Source organism: Zosterops lateralis, assembly GCF_965231275.1.
Source record: "Zosterops lateralis genome assembly, chromosome: 6".
Taxonomy (NCBI): domain Eukaryota; kingdom Metazoa; phylum Chordata; class Aves; order Passeriformes; family Zosteropidae; genus Zosterops; species Zosterops lateralis.
In genome coordinates this window covers 57,608,143-57,627,985 of record NC_139761.1, presented here as the reverse complement: position 1 = coordinate 57,627,985, position 19,843 = coordinate 57,608,143, and the positions used below count along the sequence as shown (strand labels likewise).

At 40.9% G+C, this 19,843-nt stretch overlaps 1 protein-coding gene across 1 annotated transcript in view; it reads right to left on the bottom strand.

The window, feature by feature from the left end:
- The window catches only part of NELL1 (neural EGFL like 1), a gene marked incomplete at its 5' end in the record, with an annotated part of 282,538 nt that overhangs the window by 215,595 nt on the left and 47,100 nt on the right, over window positions 1-19,843 (bottom strand). The window contains 3 exons of the mRNA XM_083862654.1: window positions 1,545-1,627; window positions 1,865-1,937; window positions 9,369-9,465. Of these exons, the coding sequence (XP_083718780.1) occupies window positions 1,545-1,627; window positions 1,865-1,937; window positions 9,369-9,465 (253 nt within the window). The remainder of the gene's footprint in view (window positions 1-1,544; window positions 1,628-1,864; window positions 1,938-9,368; window positions 9,466-19,843) is intronic.

Genomic DNA, 19,843 nt, shown 5'->3' with positions numbered 1-19,843 from the left:
TCCCTCCAGACCCCCCATTTTTAATCTACCGAGGTCATTTCCTTTCCTGCTCCACGCATTCTGCCTGGACAACAGGAAACAACTGCAACAAAACAGTCAGTGGACTGCTGTACCACAAAAGGAATTTGCAATGAAGGATTATGCCAGCACCATTTTATGAAAGTGCAGAGTCTTTGCAGTACAAATACTGTGTTATTTGCTTCCCCTCATAAAGTACTAGCAAGCAAAAATATAATTAACATCAGAGAAAGCAAGTTACTCAGTACACTGCATAATTGGAACTTGCTCATACCACCAGCAGGGCTCAAAATAATTGCCTCTCTTCCACAGCACGAGCAGAAAACTGAAATAAAAGCTTCCCATTTCGCATTTGGATCCAGCCTGTCCAAAGCATGTCAGCTGAGTAAGAGGATTGCCAGGATAATGCACACACACTCCAAAAAACAGTTTCCCCTTTCCTTATGGGAAGGGAAAGAGCATTTGAAGGCAGTGCATTAAAAAGTGTAATTTTTTTTACACAAGCAGCACTGCTCTGCAAATCCTATTTTGGAAATTTCTACAGTAACTACACTGAGAGTAGGGGCAGCTACCGGTTGGTTGCATCTGCACTTAAATCTAAGTAATTAAAATGTAAGTGCTGTTCCAAAAGAGACAATTAACTGCCCTCTGCCACAAATCAGATGGTTCATCAACATTAACCTCAAAAGAGTGTTCAGACTCTCCTTTAACACAGATCAGGGGTTTGGTCACCATTAAAACACAGTTTCCTATCCCAAAACTTCAGCACAGCCTTGCTGAAAGGCCTTGGCTTAACACCCAGGTTTTCTGTGTATCGTAGAAGCAGAACCTAAAGAAAAGATCCAAAATTTCAAACGAACAAAAACAAAATCCCCAACATTATAGATTCCCATTCATCCTATCCATGATCCAAAGCTGGGGGGAGTGGGGGGGAAGAAGAAAGAAAAAAAAACCAAACACACAAACCCAAGCACACACCACATCAACCTGGAGCTGAATTAACTTTCACACTGATCAAAACCACTGATCAAAGGTGCTGTCAAGGTCAGCACAGTCAGCAGGTTTACAGACATTTTTGTTTTGAAATTTCAGTTCCCAAGAAGGAGACTACACCAGTCCTGAAGACTCCACAGGACTTCCCACAAGAAAACATCTCCCCTCTGACAGCACCACATGGTGAGGAAATTCTGAGGGATTTTCACTCTTTTGTTTCTGCATTTATCCCTCAGCATGAAAAGAGAAATCAAGCTAAGGCTTCTCACACAAAATCAGACTATGGATATTTTGTTACCTTACAAATAATAAAACAGACAACAGAAACATTATTAAGCTTAAGGAACAACCACGGAGTTATATCCACAAGACTGCTGCAGGCAGCAAGAAAAAAAAAATTGGCTCTACTATGAAAATTCAAAATAATTTTCATGGTAGAAGGAATGGCATGTTGAGTAAATACTTTCATCTTTGTCTTAGGGAAGGAAAAGAAGGAAATGGGCAACTAACAAAAAAAAAGCTTAGGTACCTACTTTTGCAGTCATTTTTGCCAGGAGTTCCTGCAAATCCATGATTCCTTGCACCAGACTTAAGAAGTCACTGCAGGTTGGGCATGCTCAATAGAGGAAGATTAAAAAGAAACAGAAAAGAAGGAAAGATACAATAACCCATAAATAAACAACCATCCATCATACTAGATTGATCTGAACATAAAATGCAATCTGTTTATACAGAATTTTTGCCTTCTGGAAGTCAGCACATGCAAAAATAACAAGCTTGAAAGTATTATTTTTAAAGCAAGGAAACAATCTGTATGAAAAATCTAAAATAGAATAAAAAGATTGCTACTTACTGCGATTCAGATTAGGACACTGTGTTATATATCCATTAGGTATAAAGATGACTTTCACATCTTGAATAACACCCTTTGCAAAAGAAGAGAAAACTGGTAATACAGATTACAAAACATTCACTTCAATCTGTACCCAGCTTTTCCACAAGTAATTTCTTCAGTGGATGAAAAAAAAAAAAAAATTACCAGCTCACTCTACTTGTGAGGAAAATAACTGAAGATGAACAAAATATAACAACTCCTCCTAGCTCTCTGTGTGCTTGGATATTACAGCAATAATACCCCTTTCTCTTTTGTAATCACCAAATATAAGCAGCTTAAGTGTCTTTAAATGGGGTGAGACTGGTGAAAAAAGCAGGGAAATAATATCCACTGCTCGAGCCCATGACATACTTTTCCAAAAGACAAAAAAAACCACCACAGTAAAACCCTTTATTTTTATTTTTTTAGCCAAGTAAGGCTGTGAAATCAGGCACTGAGAAGACAAGTACCCAGTGCGAGATGTAAGTAACAAGTTTACACTTCCATTGCTTAGTTTCATTAAGCCTCCTAGCCCTGTATCTCAACAGGCAGTTGGGGTAATCGTGCTGTCAGTCAGAATTAAATGCTCTATGCAGCCCAGGCAGGCAGAGGGATACCCTGTGCAGGACTGGCAGAAGAGCAGCACAGGCTCTTCAGCCCTCCTGAAACCTGTTGGGACCCTGGAGGCTGAAAATTTCAAGCTTTCTATGCTAGCAGGCACTGACCCTCAAGCAAGTACCACATTTGACCTGAGGCCGTGGAACAGGTTTCCAAAATTGAGTGACAGCACTGGGGTTGTGGAGGTGTGGTTTGAACAGAAGTGTGTGATATCACAAGGTGGAAAACTTAAAATTTGGGGTTTTAGTATGTAGTAATATATATATGGGGCAATATGGAGGATTTAAAGCATTTTCTGGGTCCTTCTTCTTGGTTTTGGGTGTTTTTTTCTAACTGGGTGAAAAAGGCCTGCATTGCAGGCCTTGGGTGGTCAATTATTGGGTTAAAAGTATAAATAATATAGGTGTGACCTCGTTACTGGGTGATTAGCACTTAAATAACCTTGGAAAGAGTTAGAGGCATCTCCATTTTCTACACCTTGTTAGTTAGAGCTCGCAACTCCTGAGGCTGTACTATAGATAAGAATTAATAAATATCGGAGTCCTAACATAAAACTGCAACTCCCGAGTACTAATCCCAGCTCTAACATGAAGAAAAGATGACAAAAAGCTCACAAACCAGACTGGGCACAACAGTGTGGAGGCAGCACCCAAAGCTCCAGTGCCTGCTGCACCCTGTGGAGTCCCTGCCCCACAAGGATACCCCCCAGGGAAGCAGGAGATGCCCAATGTGCCCTTGAACACCTGGGCCTTGAAGAACCCCAGGCACTTCTGGCAGCCCAGAAAATGCTGGAACTTGTGTTTATTCTTTTAAGCTCAGGATAAAGCATCTGCTATATCTTTGGGCAGTGTACTCACTGCACAGGATCCACTGGCTTTAATAATGCCATGGCCACTAAGGAAGAGGAGCAAGGGAAATCAAGGGACTTCTGGTGCTGATATTTGCACTTCCCCTGACTCTTAATCAGATGTTGTGACACAGCTCTATCTCCTCACAGACACACTTTTAATCTGGAAAGAAATTTATCATGCCAGCAGTTATCATCTAATTAAATTACTGATTTGCCAGACTGTGCTTTAATTTTCAGTTAAATTGCAATAGAGTAAATTTTGCAGACCAAGGACATAATCACTTGCTCATACATTCCACCCATAAATAGAGGCCTCAGACCTTAAAGCCTGGCAAGGCAAGTAACATTTACATGCTCATCTGTTAAAAGAGCAGAATGCAATCAGCAAGGACTGTTTCCTGCTTACTGTCTCATGATCAAATATTAACTGAAAATATTAACAGCGATAATCAGATCAGCCTGTCTTCCCTGCAGAAGTATATACATTTATTAACCTTTTCACCTAGGAGAATAATGAAACCATAAGAAGCAATACTGTCACTGGAAATGGAACATCCTGAAAGCCATTTTACATATTTTTCATCAGCAGTCATCAGTGAGAAATTAGAAGGCGAGGCATAAAAACATACTTCAACACTTAAGCCTCTGCAGTGAAAAGCTCAACCAAGAGTAAAAAGAGACTACAAAGTTCCACCAGACCATATTGCCTAGCTAGTGAGACACCATCCAGAGGAGAAGTGATTTTTTTCTTCAGCTTTTTTTTTTTTTGCTTCTTTTTTTTCTTTTGGTGCATCTTCAAATGTCTTTGTTGCATCAGAGTCACACTGCTCAGTTGTCTTTTGGAAAGATTCGAATTTAGACATAGCCTGAAGAGGAAACACAGCTATTTTGTGTGTCTTAATTTCTGGCTACATGAAAGCATATTACTGCGTAATAACATATGAATATGAACTTCACTAACATAGATGACTTTTAGGTCTATAAACCATCTGAAATGAATTATTACAATCAAACATAGAAGTAAACCTTACAATGGCAGAAATTTTGCTGATGTATTTTTTTAATAGAAAGACTTCATTGTGGGGAAACACTTATTACAGCCATAATTATTGTAACGAATATGAAAAAAAAACCTCTGATTATTCCTGCTTCAGGATTAAGCCTAGGCTGCCAAGAGCTTGGATTTGTCCTTAACAGTGCAATGTCAGTGGTCAAAATCTTCCTCGTTTTTCCCTTCCCAAGCAGACATCACCTTTATATTATCAATAAAAACATTTGGCTAATGATGATCACAGCTTCAGCTCAGCATCAGGACTTGCTATCTTGAAGAGCCTTCATCTGGTGCAGGCAGATTACCAGCTACTCAATGAAATTCAGGTCTGCAGCACTAAACATCGAGCCCATCCCATGAGAACATCATGCAAAAAAGCCCAGTTTATTGCACTTCTCAGATACCTACCAAATAGAACATTCTGTGAAAAGGCTCATCTATTCCATGAGCTCTCCACTTCTGCATTTTCATTTCCTCCACTGCCTTTCATACTCTTTAAAATCCTCCTGCTCCCACAGGGAGCATGTGATCCACGCAGCTGTGCCAGCTGCCCTGGCCAGGGCTGGGAAAGGCTCTGCAGGATGGCACCAGCAGACAGGAGTGCCTGGACCTCCTGTGCCTTGGCAAAGCCATGCCAAGAGCCCAGGCGTGCCCCATGCCATCACACCCTGCTGCTCCACTCAGGGCAGCCATGCCAGGCACCTGAACACCTGCCTGCAGCACTACACTGAGTTTCACCTTTGTCTTGGGATGCAATGCAAGATGTATTCTATTCCCATCTGTTGAGATTGGTTGGGGAGGTGTTTTTCTCACAACTCCTGGGGAGAGGGGACGAGTGTCTTCTGTTAATGGGCAGCTGTTAAACCAGCTGGGGCAGTGTTCTTTATCCCTTCCAGGACCCATCCTCCCTCCAGGGGATCTCTGCTGTTCATGGGCCATCCAGGCTCACTGCAGGGCTGATACAATTCCATCATCCCATGGGGAGATGCTCCACCCAGGGGGAGGAGCCCAGCATTCCTACCTGGATAAAACCTGAGATTCAGAACACCAGCACAGCCTGTTTGCACTGGATTCCTAAAGGAACACCAGACACATCTCAGCACCACTGGACCCTTCTACAGGATCATCTCTGCTCCAACAGAACCACATCTGTCACTGCAGGAGGACTTGACTGGACTGACACCAACACCCTGACCAACAGGGTGTCAGGAGTGTTCTGACCCTGTCAGGGTTTTTTTTTTTCTTTTTTGTTCATTTGCTTTTTTCTACTACTACATTTTTAATATTCCTAGTAAAGAACTGTTATTCCTATTCCCATATCTCTGTGTGAAAGCCCCTTAATTTCAGAATTATAATAATTTACATTCGCCATTCCAAGAGAAGCTCTGGCGTTTCCTTGGCAGACACCTGTCTTTCCAAACCAAGACAACCTTAGTCCATACAACTCCCAGTCTAAAATTATTACAGAGTCATACGACTATATAAATTATATACATGATACTGTGCAATAAAAATACCAATATGCTTCTCAAGCACCTAATATACAATCCCCAGACACAAGCAGGATCAATAGAGCCTGCTCTGGTAGTTATGAAAACTACTGTCTTGCAACATAAATCACCTTCTCACCAAGGCATTAATAAGCTCATTTCTGCACCAGCTCTTTGGAGGGACCCTTAGGGGGAAGGGTTCTCCTCAGCAATAAAACAAATTTTGCAGATAATTCTGATCCTGACAGCAATCAGATCCATCCTAGAGGGTGTTCCATAGATATCTGGTGTCAATTTTTTATCCCTTCAGTTGCATTTTCTTAAGCTACCTAATCTGATGATGATGATCATGGTTTTCTTTAGCCTTGAAACAAACCCTGAGTTTGTGTGGCTGTCCTGGCTCTGTCCAGCACAGGGTTAATTTTTGCAGTAGCCAGGAGAAAGCAGGGCTGGGACATGGTGATTATTCTGCACCACTGTAGGAGGGAGAGGAAGGGACTCTCTTCCACGGAGGAGGAGTTCCTTATGGTCAAGAAAACAGGGAGGAAGGAGCCATCTGGTACCATCTATTAGCAGGAATGTGTAAATCATTTCTTTCCCTATATCTTTTGCTAATAACATTGTTGCTGTTACTGTTCATTTTCTTATTGCTATTTGCAGTAAATTGTTCTTATCTACATCCACAGTCTTCACCTTGGGTGCCTCTAATTCTGAACTCCATTCCACCACAGTGGAAAGGGGGAAAGAAAGAGCCTTGATGGGAGGTAATGAACTGGGGAGTACCATTCATAAACCACCACAGCCTTCATTTATCCACCCCTTATTCCATACCACTTCTGTCCCACCCAGATCCTACACCTTCCAACCATGCAGATATATAAATATACACAATCACATGTATCATTTCCATAGTCAATGGCCATACCTCCAGGATGTCTGTTGAGTTCATTTAGTCCATGGTTGTGGGTTCTACCCACCCCAGATGTCTCTCAGGACAGGAGGGCTGCTGTGCTGCTGGCTGGCTACTGCACCAGGAGCTCACCACTCATGTGTCTGGAGCAGGGCACACTCACTGTCCAAGGCAGTGATCACACACAGTGACAGTGTCAGCCACCAATAGTATAAATACAGTTCAACAGCACAGACTGTTCTTATCCAAAAATCAAATCCCCTTGAGGTACACATCGTGTTACCCTGTCTCTCTGCATTACCCAGTCTTTGAGCAGAAACAATTCCACAGAGGGGCTTGCCTTGGCTTGAGTTGCTCCTCTCTGGAGCTGCCAACAGCATTCTTGTTGCAAATACCGTCACTTTATCAGAGGTTGTTCAGGGGTGAGCTCCCAAAATACTGGAGCAGAGAATTTCTCCAAATACCAGCCCATTTTCTCCCACATTCCATGATACTCATAATTATTCCTCCTCAGGGCAGATCTCTGAATGGCCCTCCCAGAAATCCCTGTCCTGACTCCAAACATGGCACTGCAGACTATACTGAGAAAACACAGCAGACATAGCAACAGGAACATGCCTTTCTTAACATCCAAACAAAATCAAAAATTCTCAAAAGCTGTTTCAACAGGCCTGAAGGAGGAAAGGGGGGGTGAGAACTTGTGGAAAATCATCTCCCCCCTCCCTCTAATCCACAGACCAGATATGATCATTAATGGACTCCCCACCAAAGAAAGCCGAGGTAAGGACAGGAGAACAACACTGAGCACACACCCAGAATAACCCTCACTGCCCTTGATGTTATCAAGTCATAAGCAGATATCACACAGATCAGCATCAAAGTAATCCTGATCCTGATCCCTGCACTGAAAAGGACCATTGTGAGGGTCACTTTAGGGAACAGATACAGGGGTTAAGCAGCACACCCCATGAACAAGCCAGGCAATGCTATGGCCACTGCTCCACACCTAATACCACAGATGCTTAAGGAAAACAAGTTATCAACCACACTTGTTATTTCCACCCTGATGCCACACACTGGCCACCAATTAAGGCTGTCCTAGTTTAGGAATGTACTCCCCAATTCAGTATCCTCACCAAGATTCCCCCAAACCCCAGGCTGTTCTCTCTCCATCCCCCTTCCTCTACCCCTCCCCGCTGTGGCAGGATGGAGCTGAGAACTGGAGGCACAAAAGGTGAAGATCACAGGTACAGACAGGCACAATTTACTGGAAAGAGCAAAGAGGTAAGAAAATGAACAGTAACAATATCTATCAATAACAAAAGGTGTAGGAAAAAAAAATTATTCACACAACGAACTCGCTTTTCCTTACACACAGCTCCAACACACATACAAAAATGCTAATTCTTTTTTAATGCTCTTATTTCCCTGCAGATCTCTGTTTACATTAAGGAAAATATATCTATTTTTTTATACACTAAAACAGCGAAACAAATTGCTCTGAAAAAGAAAGGGAAATCCTGCTGAGCATATAAATACACAGAAAGAGATGTTCACTCCTTACAAACTGGCGAAATCCCAAGTTTTTGCAATGAGTAATGTAAAAAAAAAAGTAAGACTTCTGAAATTCTCAACCAGGATTAAAAAAACCGCAACCAATTATATTTCTGCCCTGAAGAAAGTTAGTAAAATATTCAAGCCCACATAAAGCAAAGTAAGACACTTGTCGGCTTTCATTATGATCAATAAAAATTGTCAGTTCATTAGCATATCATTAGCTACCCTGCTGTTTCCAAAGTGTTAACACGCAGAAATATTAATTCACAAACATATAATATCCCAGAGTTCTGAGGCTCTGACTGCCTGCATAAAATAAGAATTTAAGGCGGGCGACTCCAATATAACTTCTTCCTTTTCCTCTGTAGCCATAAACATATGTTTACCATCTGTAGAATAGTGGGAAGCAGCTGAGGTAAAAAACCAACAGCTGTAGAATAAAATAATACTATCAATTTCACTTCACAGTGACAGCTCAGCTGCTGGAGGATGAAATGCACTGTAGGTTCAGAGCAACCCTCAGACTATCATTTAAGCCAAAAGCTGGCTTTTACCTCCCATTTCACAATTAAAATTGCTAGCTACAATGCTGAAATAAGTCCAGCATAATTATCCTAGCTCTGGAATTGTTGGAAATCTGGGGACTTTGATGAGAATCCCCAGAAAAGAGGCAAACTTGTAAAATAGTCTTAGGAGGCGACAGCTTCACATGGAAAGCGGGTGGGTGGTAAATCACCTTGGCAACAAATCCATGCCCAGACTGAGGATGGGCAGATTGGCCTGTTGCTGCTCTGTGGAGTCCTTTCACAGATAAACACTCGTGCTGTTCCTTGTTATCCAAAACTGGAACAAACACTAGAAACTTTTACCTGGTAAACAAGCTGTTTACAAACTGCCCACAGTTTCTACCAAATTTCATCCGTATCTCGTCTAAGACAAGTGATTGGAAGTATCTTGTTGAGCATTTATTGCATTCCCTCTTCATGTGCCATTTCATGTCTGCTTACCTTAAAGAAACCGTGTTTCCTGTTTCTCTGTCCCAGCCATAAATTGCTTTCAGGTGTCAGATTCGTTTCTGGGGGATCAATGACACGTTCATAAATCCTGCAGAGAGGAAGACATTGCATTTACTTGAATTTTCTCTTTCCTCTGAAAGCTTCCTTGATAAAATCAGGTAACAGTAAAAGACGGAAAACAGAACCAAAATTAAAACCTCTAAAACTTTTTCACTAAACACAGTATTTAGCACTGATCATGGTGAAGAAAGTATATTACAACTTAAAAATTAAAAATAAAATAAAATTAGAAATATATGAAGATTTCACAAAATTGAAACTCCTTGTGCAGCCGTGCAGTACCTGACTAAAGAAATACAATGCCAGAACTCACCACTGTGAGGAAAAAAATAAAACAGGACCATCTTAGTGTAGGGATGTCTCCCAAAATCTACCCTAGTGAAAAAGTGCAATCACACACAAAATCCAACCAAATCCAACCACCCCTTGGGGCTTTGAGACTGGTCAGAATTTTGAACAGACGTCACAAAATAACTTAATGCCAGTCCACTCCCTTTGTTGGTTGTTTTTTTTTTCCATTCTACATTTGTGTCATTCATCCTTGCACCTTTCTCCCATTGTTACTGGATTTCCTCAGGCTGGGTGCTCACACAATTTTTAAATTAGCAAGGTATTCAGAGTTCTAAAAAGGGTTTGCTTGGGGTTTTGTTTGTTTCTTTTCAGGAAAGCTGTAAGGAAGTTTCCATAACAACTTTTCCAGGAACAGAGACTGCTACAATGATATATCATCCTTTCAGAACGTGAAAAATTCAAGGCCAGAGCTACTGACCCTGGATTCTCATATTGCCATGTCACATCAGAGGGAGCCATGATCTTACTGCTTCATACCAAAAACACCATGCTTAATAAGGATTATGGAGGAGATGATGAAATCTATTTCAGTTTACAGGGAGTATGCATGGCTGTGTAATCACAGCAGTGTGACAGCCAAGAGAAGAGACTCTGAGTCTGGCAAGAGCTCTAGCTTAAAGAGGTGAAATTATCTGTGGCCAAATTATTTTTCTTTCTTTAAAGCTATGGCTTTAAAACAAACACCAAAGAAAAACAGAAGTGGATCAACTGAACTTATCTTCACAATTAAACTCCACATGTTCCCACCAGAGCCTCACTAACTGTAATTACTAATTTTTCATGTTGCAAGTTGCCATAAGTGTTGGGTTTGTATTGCAAGGGTTGGGCAGCAGGGGACTACAAGGGTGGCTTCTGTGAGGACTTCTAGAAAGATCTATAAAGTCATGCCAAAGTACAGAGTCCTATTTCCCACCCACTTTTGCTTATCAAGAAAAAAAAAGAGTAAGCCATTAGTTAGGATGATACAAAAGCAATATATAAAACTAAAGGCTAACATTACTCTTTTTTTTTAAAGAAACAACAAGAAAAATCTCAAACTTAAGAATAAAATATTTATATGACAATTACAGCTTAAGAATGTGAGTACAGGAGTTAGAGGACATCTTGTAATACTCACAATTTCATTGCTAAAGTTTATTATAATTATCATAAACCTTAACTCATCACATTTCATGCACATGATACATTCAGAGCTCTAGGAGATTTCTCTCTCTACTATTTAATTAGGTCTATCTATAAAATTACCATGCTGAGCTGCTTTACCTATCCAAACAGCAAAACAACACGACATTCTTTTAGAGCAGGTTTTGAGAATTACAGGATTTTTGCATGCACCGTCTCCATCAATAATTTAAAGTGCAAGTAGAGGCCTTCTGTCATATCTCATGCAAAATTGAGCTACACAAATGCAAAACTGTGGCAATGAAAACCTGAACCAGAAACAAAGAACTGACACGGTCCTTGAGCAGGAGCTCCTTGAGAGCAGGTGCAGTGAACTGCTCTCTCATATTAGGAATTTATCTTTGGATATGTAGCACAGCTTTATTCATGATTTCAGTTACTAATGCCCTCACTGGAAAATTTCTCATCTCCTGAAAAGACCAGTCAATATTCAATAAAGAACTCCATTTCTCCTAATATATAAATTCCCAGTGCTGACCAGATTCAAAAGCACTACTTATTGAAGAATATTTGATTTTTATTCACCTGGCCTAGTTAAAGTTGATAAGAGAACTCTACAATATCTATCTGCAATTACATATTAAAAAAAAAAATCAAAACCTGACATTGTTATATGACAGTTCAACAATAGCAAGTTAGGAAGACAAATCAGAGGCAGGCTAATGTGGCTTATCTTGTCTTTCCTGATGATTTAACACTCTGTCAACCTGTGTGGACAGGGCTGTAGCCACCTTCTTTCCAGTCGCTTCACAAAGTGCCACCCCTTAAGACACAAAAGCTCAAGATTCCCCACATTCACCTACTTTTCTACTCTAAACTACACTTCTGAAGCAGGTATTTACCTTAAATTAAGGGGTTCTTTAAGGTTAGTTTGTGCCTTATTCCACATATGTTGACAAGGCTGGTTTGTTTTCCCCAGATCTGCCTATGAAGTAACAGGCTCAGGAGTCAAGAGAGGGCATGAGATGTTGATCAGTCCTTGATTATCTTTTTTTTTTTTTTCCTGATGGTGTTTGACAGTGTGCAATAATAAAGTAAATGGACGTAGTTTGTAAATCAGAGGGTGTCAACCAAAACATCTTTTGCCATAAAAAAGGCCTGGCAAGTATACACGCAACATATTGCTACTTCTTTGAGCCCCTATATTCTCTTGGGAAATGACAAGGTGGAAAAGCACATTAGCTAAAAACAAAAAAAAACAAACCAAACCAAACCAAACCAAAAAAAAAACCCAAAAAAAAAAAAAAAAAAAAAAAAAAAAAAAAAAAAAAAACAAACCCACTCACATTAAGCTTCCACATCACTCACTTTCCCTTACTTGACTTTGTGGGCTGAGGTGTGTCACCGTCTATGGCTTTATACCCGTGTGACCAATACTCTGTATGTGGCATATGAATAGCTGAATTATACACTTCAGCTTATGAAATGCTAGTCTAGACCTCCTTGGAGACCAGTTTCCAACACATTTGGCTTTGATACCAACACAGAGAAATGCACAATACACTTCACAAGAAAAGGAATGCTCAGGAAGAGGACTCAGGGGGATTGTGGCCACTAAAACTGTTGCCGACTGAATATCCCCTCCAACACAAGGAGACCCAGGTTTCCAGGTTAATGGGAGCTCTACTACATACTCCAGGCTTTCAAATTTATGACTGCTGCATGCACTCTCCAAGAGAAAGCTTGATTTGCCCCTGCTTTATGCCAACATATTTCAAAGAAGTTAAACCATAAAAGCAGGGTAATAGAACAATGAACCAATCCTACTGTCTTGAAATGTTCATGCTCAGAATACATCCAGTAACCACTGATCCATTTAGCAAAATATAGTAAGAAATGCACCTGTTAATCAACAAATACCCATTATTTTCTTGTATCTCATTATTTTTTTGTATCTCTACCTCTACTCTACCTGCACACTTTGATTTATTAAGGATTCTTGTGCAATCATCAGAATCACCTCTCTCAAGGACACATTTCAAACAGGCATTTCTGCCATAATGAGGACGATATGCTGAAAATAGAAAATCTATAAAACAATCAGTGGATTCCTGAAAGGAGGCATATCTAAAATATTTGCATACACACACACAACTTGCTTTGCATAGAGGAAGAACTTCTCTAGAATTCTTTGTTGGACAAGGAGACAACTCCCCTCTATGTACTCAATATAAATAACTTCTAGCATCTTTGCAATGTGTAAATATACATAAAATGGTATATAACTAATATAGAATAGTAAAAAAGGGAAATGCCTTCATTCTGTACGTGCGCAGGCTGAAACACAGATTAACTAGGATCAAAGACAGAGTCACTGGTCAAGATTTAAAACTTTAGGCTGGGCATGACTGAGGCTTAACTGCCTCACACACTGGGTCATGCTCCCTCTGGAAAAACATGGCATGGAATTGTCTCTTGCAGTGAAGATCATTTCTTACACACAACTTTTATAAGAAAATTAACACTTGAAGAGTATTTCCTCTTCTGTGGAGATGCAGCTCCACATCATACATACAGTATTTGCCATGCCAGATACGTTTTTGAAATTGCTGAGATATTTAGCAGAACATGAAAATAAACTGCTCACATTAGGATACATCAGCCAACATGGATTGATCAAGAGGTGCCACTGCCTGAAATTCTGAACTGTAAAACAGACTGCAACTCAACAGTCACTACAAAGCAGCACAGCAGATCATGACATTTTCAAATTCTTCTGCATCTACAATATGAGTAGGTTACTAAAACAGGAACATGCCCTCTTCTATTTACAGGTTGGAGATGAAAACCCTGAGATTAGCTCAGCTGGTCAGAGCATGGTGCTAAAGAGCCCTAAAGCTGAGGGCCTGATCCTGGCATGGGCCATTCGCTTAAGACCTGGGTTCTGGTCCTTGTGGGTCCCTTCCAACTCAGAATACTCTCTGAAATTTGTGAACACACACGGCCCTGAACTGCATTAATCATGTCTGAAACACAGATTTAGACTACGAGGGTATAAAAGCCCAGGAGTTTCTTTGTTAGGGGTCCCTCCTCAGAGGGAAGCTCTGAATTTCCATGTAGAGAACAGGTGTTGAATTCAGCACTCCCAATTTTAAACGTCTCAGGAGTTCATACCTATGCTGGAGCAAGTCCTCTAGACTCACTTATTTAATGAAGAGACATAAGTGTTTCTAGGGTGTGATTCATCTTACAGTAAATGAATCACTCTCTAAAGGCCCCTCCAACAGCTGCACAGGAGCCCTTCCTGACACCAGGGTGAATCATCAAAACAGATTTCTGCAATTCAAAGCCTGATGCTCAAAAATTACACTCTCTTGCAACTATTCATTACCCCTGTATACATCCATCTGGATCTTCAGATCCTTTAAAATACTGAAGGGTAGAGGAAAGTTCTGTTCATGGCAGTCTTTGAAACAGCACTCTCAGCTTCTGCAAAGAAAGTCAGAGTAGAGAAGGAAGTTCCCTATGTTTTGCACCAATCTTTCTCCTAATCTAATTTGCAGAGGAGTTGAGCACCTTTGACCCTCGCTACCACCTCCAGCTGAGCCTGCAAAAACACAGTACACCTCTGAAATAGCAAATGAGGCCTCCTAACACAGCCCATTCAACTGCTCCAAAAAGTTTGCCCAAGGTGTTCTCTGAACCCACCTGCATAAGGAAACGGATGGATTATATCAGTTCCTAGCCTTAAGATGCAGTATTGGCATTTTTTTCTTCATATCTATTCTTCCAAAGAGATTAAGAATTGATTTTAAAAATAAATACTAAGATATCTTTACATGTTTCTCTTTCGACCCATTTTCTATATGCTTCCCAAAGAAAATGTGTCAATACCAATGTGATTGGATTTTCTTGATAGTGTTTACAGATAGGATGCATTATTCGACATGCATTCAGTTCTGGAGCAACTTTAACTGAATTATTCATTCACTTTCCAGTGTTTTGTTTCAGAAAAATAAACTTCCTGAGGGAAATTTTGATTTTTTTGGTGCTATCTCCTCTGCCATAGTATAGGAGGAGTTCACAATCACTTAACAGAGGAAAGCAATTTAGATTAAAATCTTGAGGTATGAGGGAAGCCTTTTCTTATTAAATTTTGAATATACAATAAAAACTGCCAACCATTTAATCAAGTCATTGTTCAGCTTTGGGGAAAAAAAAAAAGAATAGGTGTCCAGTAATAGCATATGTTAGGTAAAAGACTTAAGAGTGCATGCTCAGTTTACATTCTCTTCAAGGTCTGCCACCCAAATGATTTCATTGATTTTCCTGCATAATCACAGAGACAAAGTTAATGTACTCTATTTTTCACTTTAATTATTCCAAAATCAAATCTAAATTTAAAAATAAAAATTCATCTAAATAAAACCCTATTAAAAAAAAATCTCCTTTTTTTCATTTGAGAAGAATTCAAACTAACAAACAGAAGGAAACTGCACAAAGGCAAGTGAAGATGGTCACAACAGCACACTTCACTGTCAGGTTTGGGGAGTTATTCTCCACACATCAACTGAGTAAGGGTGAATTCACAGGGATAACTCCCTCTGTGGGGCTTTTGTTACGAAACAATGTTCTTCATTTTCCTACAGACTTATTCACGACTTTTATCAGAATTTCTTAAGCACTGAACTGGAACAAATCATTATTACTGACCCAAAGTAGAGGGCTGGACCCATTATATGACACAGCAGTGGCCCCATGAAGGGCAGAAATGCATCTGTGTCAGAGCTGCCTCTATGGAAACTTTCATCTGGAGAACCTGGGGTAGATCCCAATACCTTTACAAGCAAAGTCAATATTATGAACTTTATTTGCAAATGACAAAACAGATACAAATGGTTCCTGACAACAACAGTGTAAAGAGTGTCTGAGCCCTAACAGCCTGTCTACAAGGCTGCAATGTTTACCCATCTCCATGTAACAAAAACAGCACTTCCTAAAGTGTGAAAAACCCAGAAAATAGGCTGCGTCAGACTCTAAGCAGAACTAGGAATCTGGCCATTTGCTTAAGATTGTCAAGAGTTATAGGGAAAAAAAAATGCCAGACTGTGGGGTCAACTCCTATCTTACATGTGATGGATCCAGAGCAGGGCTTTTAGTGTCAAGACAGCTGTCTTAACACTCAAATAGTTATCACACTCCTCAGCTTTGGCAACTGCTGCTTTTGGCTGGGACAGAGCTCATTTCCTTCACAGCAGCTGGTTGGGTGCCACGTGCTGGATTTGTGACCAGAGCAGTATGGGAACCTATCTGCTGGAATTCTGGAAGCTGGGAATTTCAGACTTTCTGTGCTGACAGACACTGACCTCCAGGCAAACACTACATTTCACCTGAGGCTGTGGAAAAGGCTTCCAAAATTGAGTGACGGCACTGAGATTGTGAGTGTGGAGTTTGAATAGAAGTGTGTGATATCACAGGGTGGAAAACTCAAGAGTTTAAGGGTTTAGAATATAGTAAAAATATAAAGCAAGAGGGAGGATTCAGGGTGTTGGTTAAGTTGTTCTTCTTCCACATTTCTCTTTATGGATTTGGGTGGTATTTCATGATTAGGTAAAAAGGTCCACATTGTGAGCCTTGGGTGATCAGTTACTGGGTTAAAAGTATAAATAATACAAGTGTCATCTTGTTATTATGTAATTAGCACTTAAATAAACTCGAAAAGAGTTAGACACTCCTCTATTTTCTACCTTGCTAGCTAGAGCTCACAATTTGTGAGACTGTACTATAGATAAGAATTAATAAACATCTGAGTCCAAACACAGAACCGAGTCTCCCATGCTTTAATGCTGGCTCTAACAGAAGAAAAGAAGATAAGAAACCAACAGGTACCAGTTGTGGCACCTGTGTTCGAGCTGATGGCCAGCAATGCTTGCACAGAACAGTGTCACACACACACAGAGGACAGTGTCACACACAGGTCAGCACCTTTTCTGCTCCTTACACTACCCCGTCAGGGCTGGGGGCACAGCAGAGCCTGGCAGAGGACATGTCAAGATTTTGGCATGTCTTCATTAAGGATCAAAAACTGGTAGTTCTATAAGTAGAAGTCCTTTATGGCGTGGCTAAAACCAGCCACATAGAAGCAAAGTTTCTACAGCCTGTGCCAGTATGCAGAAAGACTTCTGGCACAAAGTCCCCAGGTCTCAAGCAGAAGCAGCAGCACCTTATCAGTACCAACAGCACCTGTGATTGGTGTTCTGTGTGTGTGTCCTAGCTTCCTCAAACCACTGCATTTTATTCTGTTTTGAACCAACCAGGTACACACACAAATCCACTACTGCATTGTTGGATCCATCCTAAACCTAACATTGATGTGTGAAGGTAATGTGATTTCTTACACAAATTCTACATATGTAACTCTATCCTGTTCTATCTAGGAATGTCTGGCAAGGCTAAATGGTTTTTGTTGTGACCAGAACTTAGTTAATTTTGAAAAAGGCAATGCCACTTGAACTTTAAACTAGGCTTTAGGGCTTCTCTTACTAACTAACATAGGCTCTTATTTGTTTAAGGAACTCTACTTATTTAAAACTAAACCTGTGATTCTGCCTCATGTCCGTGTGGATTTATGTATTTTAGTTTCTCTGGAGGTTTTAATTCAGCTCTCACATCTTTGAGCCTGTGTGGATGGGGCCCAGAGGGATTTTGCACCCCAACAGGGACACAGCCAGGACAGCAGAGCCCAGCTGGCCCGAGGGACAGCCCAAGCCACATCACATTGAGCAATACAAGCTGGGGGAAAGCAGAAAGGGGATGGGTATGTTTGAATGGGGCATTTCTCTTCCCAAGGAACCGCGATGTGAGACAAAGCCCTGCTTCTTCCAGGAAAGCAGCTAAACACCTGCCAGTTGATGGGAGGTGTGAATTAATCCTTTATTTTGCTTTGCTGCATCTGTTATACTGTCCTTATTTCAGCACACCTTCCTCTCCCTCCCCTATCCCACTGCAAAAGCAGCAGCTGTGAGCTGTGCTCAGCTACCTCACAGCACTAAAACACACAGAAACCTTTTTTCTTTTAGGTAAAGCTGAGCTCAACAGCACATGGGCTCCTGCCCCTGGCATTGCCCATAAAACTTGTACATAATCTACAGGTAGCAGAAGCACACACACAGGGTTCTTGTCACAGGTCTTGGTGAAGATGATAATTTTTGCCATATTCAGCAGAACTTAAGGTGGTGTTTAGGTCAAAAGAATTCTTCCTCTGAAGGGCTGAGGTGAATGTCATCTACATATCCAGACTTTTCTTACAAAAAATGAATGTGCACAACTTCTATGAATTCAGGACTTTAAACACCTCCATATAGAGCTGAGAGCTACAGAGATCAAATGCCACTTTTCAAACAAATCTCTGACTCTCCAAAGGTATTTCAGCATTGCTTCATCACTTGTCAGCAACTATCACTACCTGGCTACCAGAGCATAAACTACAAGGCAGTAGGGGGTTTTATGGTGCACACAAGTACCCACTACAGCCAAGGAGACAAATACACTTATAAATGAGAACAACACTGAAACTCACAGGGTCCCTGAAAGACACCCTTGAACCTCAGCAAGCTTTGAAGCTCAGGTTCTAAACCAGAACGCTGAATAAAGCAAACTGTTAACAACAAAGCTAAAAGCACAGCACGCTCATTTGTTACCACACCAAGGATCATGCCAAAAGCCCATCTCAGATGAACCAAATGTGCAGGGTACACCCCAGATGCAAAGTATCATCAAACCAAGGCTGAGCAATTAAAAGCAGATTCTAGAAATAAGAGGAAGAAATTAATTCAATGGGTTCTTTCAAGATATAAAAAGAAGAAAAGCTCCTCTCCCACAAATTAAACAAGAAACCCTTAGAGCAAGATACATCTGAGACAAAAAAACTGTATTAGAATATCTATGAAACAAGCAGTAGCCAATTAAGCCTATCTTACAACCAGAAAGCAAAAGAAGAATGTGCATCAAAATGTGCACAGAGGTCTGGCAGCAAAGCAAACCCCAAAATAAAATGTTATCTGAATGAAGAGGTAAAACTATGATTAAATGGCTTATGCCATCTCTATTTTGTCATGAAAAAAATTAAAAAAAAAAATCTAAGATCATTTTTGGGATTTGTCATAAGGTGTTTATTGAGTAAGAACTGGCAGTTTTAAAACTTTGCTTCTATTCCATCTGCCTGCCACATAAAGGGATTGCTGATCCCTGGCCCAAGACCTGCAGCACACAGGTCTCCACTCTGGCAGCTCCAGCAGAACCTGAGGCGTGATAAGCTTTTACAGTTTTGGAACAGCCCTTCTTCAGAAAATGTATGCAGCCTTTGCCTTTCCTTTTGTTTTTCCTTTGTCTCAGGCTCCTCTCAACTCCAAGTTGATTTATCTAGTACAATAAGATAGGTGCAGTTGTGAGAAGAATGAGGCTTTTGATTTCAATTCTTTCTGCGCTGCTACAAAAGATAAATTTAGAATTCAGCCAGCCGCAAGAAACCTTTCTACTCAACAGCTTCTTCCCCCCTTCCAAAAACATCTGCTGAGAAGTTAATTGCTTCACAGGGTATCTTGTCACAGGATCATCTCATCAAGGGGTTCATGTCATCACTGGAGGATCTGTGTGTAATCATAAAATAACCTCATCCATATTCCAGAGCCAATTTGCTGCGGTGACAGGAGGCAGCTGCAGGCTGAGGATCGCAGGCTTTGCCTTCCCTGCCCCTGGTGCTGCCTCAGCTCTGTGCAAAGGCACTGGGCTCTCCCTGGAGCTGCCACTCCTCCCGCCCATTAGCCTCTGCAGCACTAATTCCATGCCCTCTGTTCCCCTGTTCCTCAGTTCTTCCTGCAGGTTTAGCCAGTAACCCACATCTCCCTTCTCCCACGGCATCTCCCAACCACCCG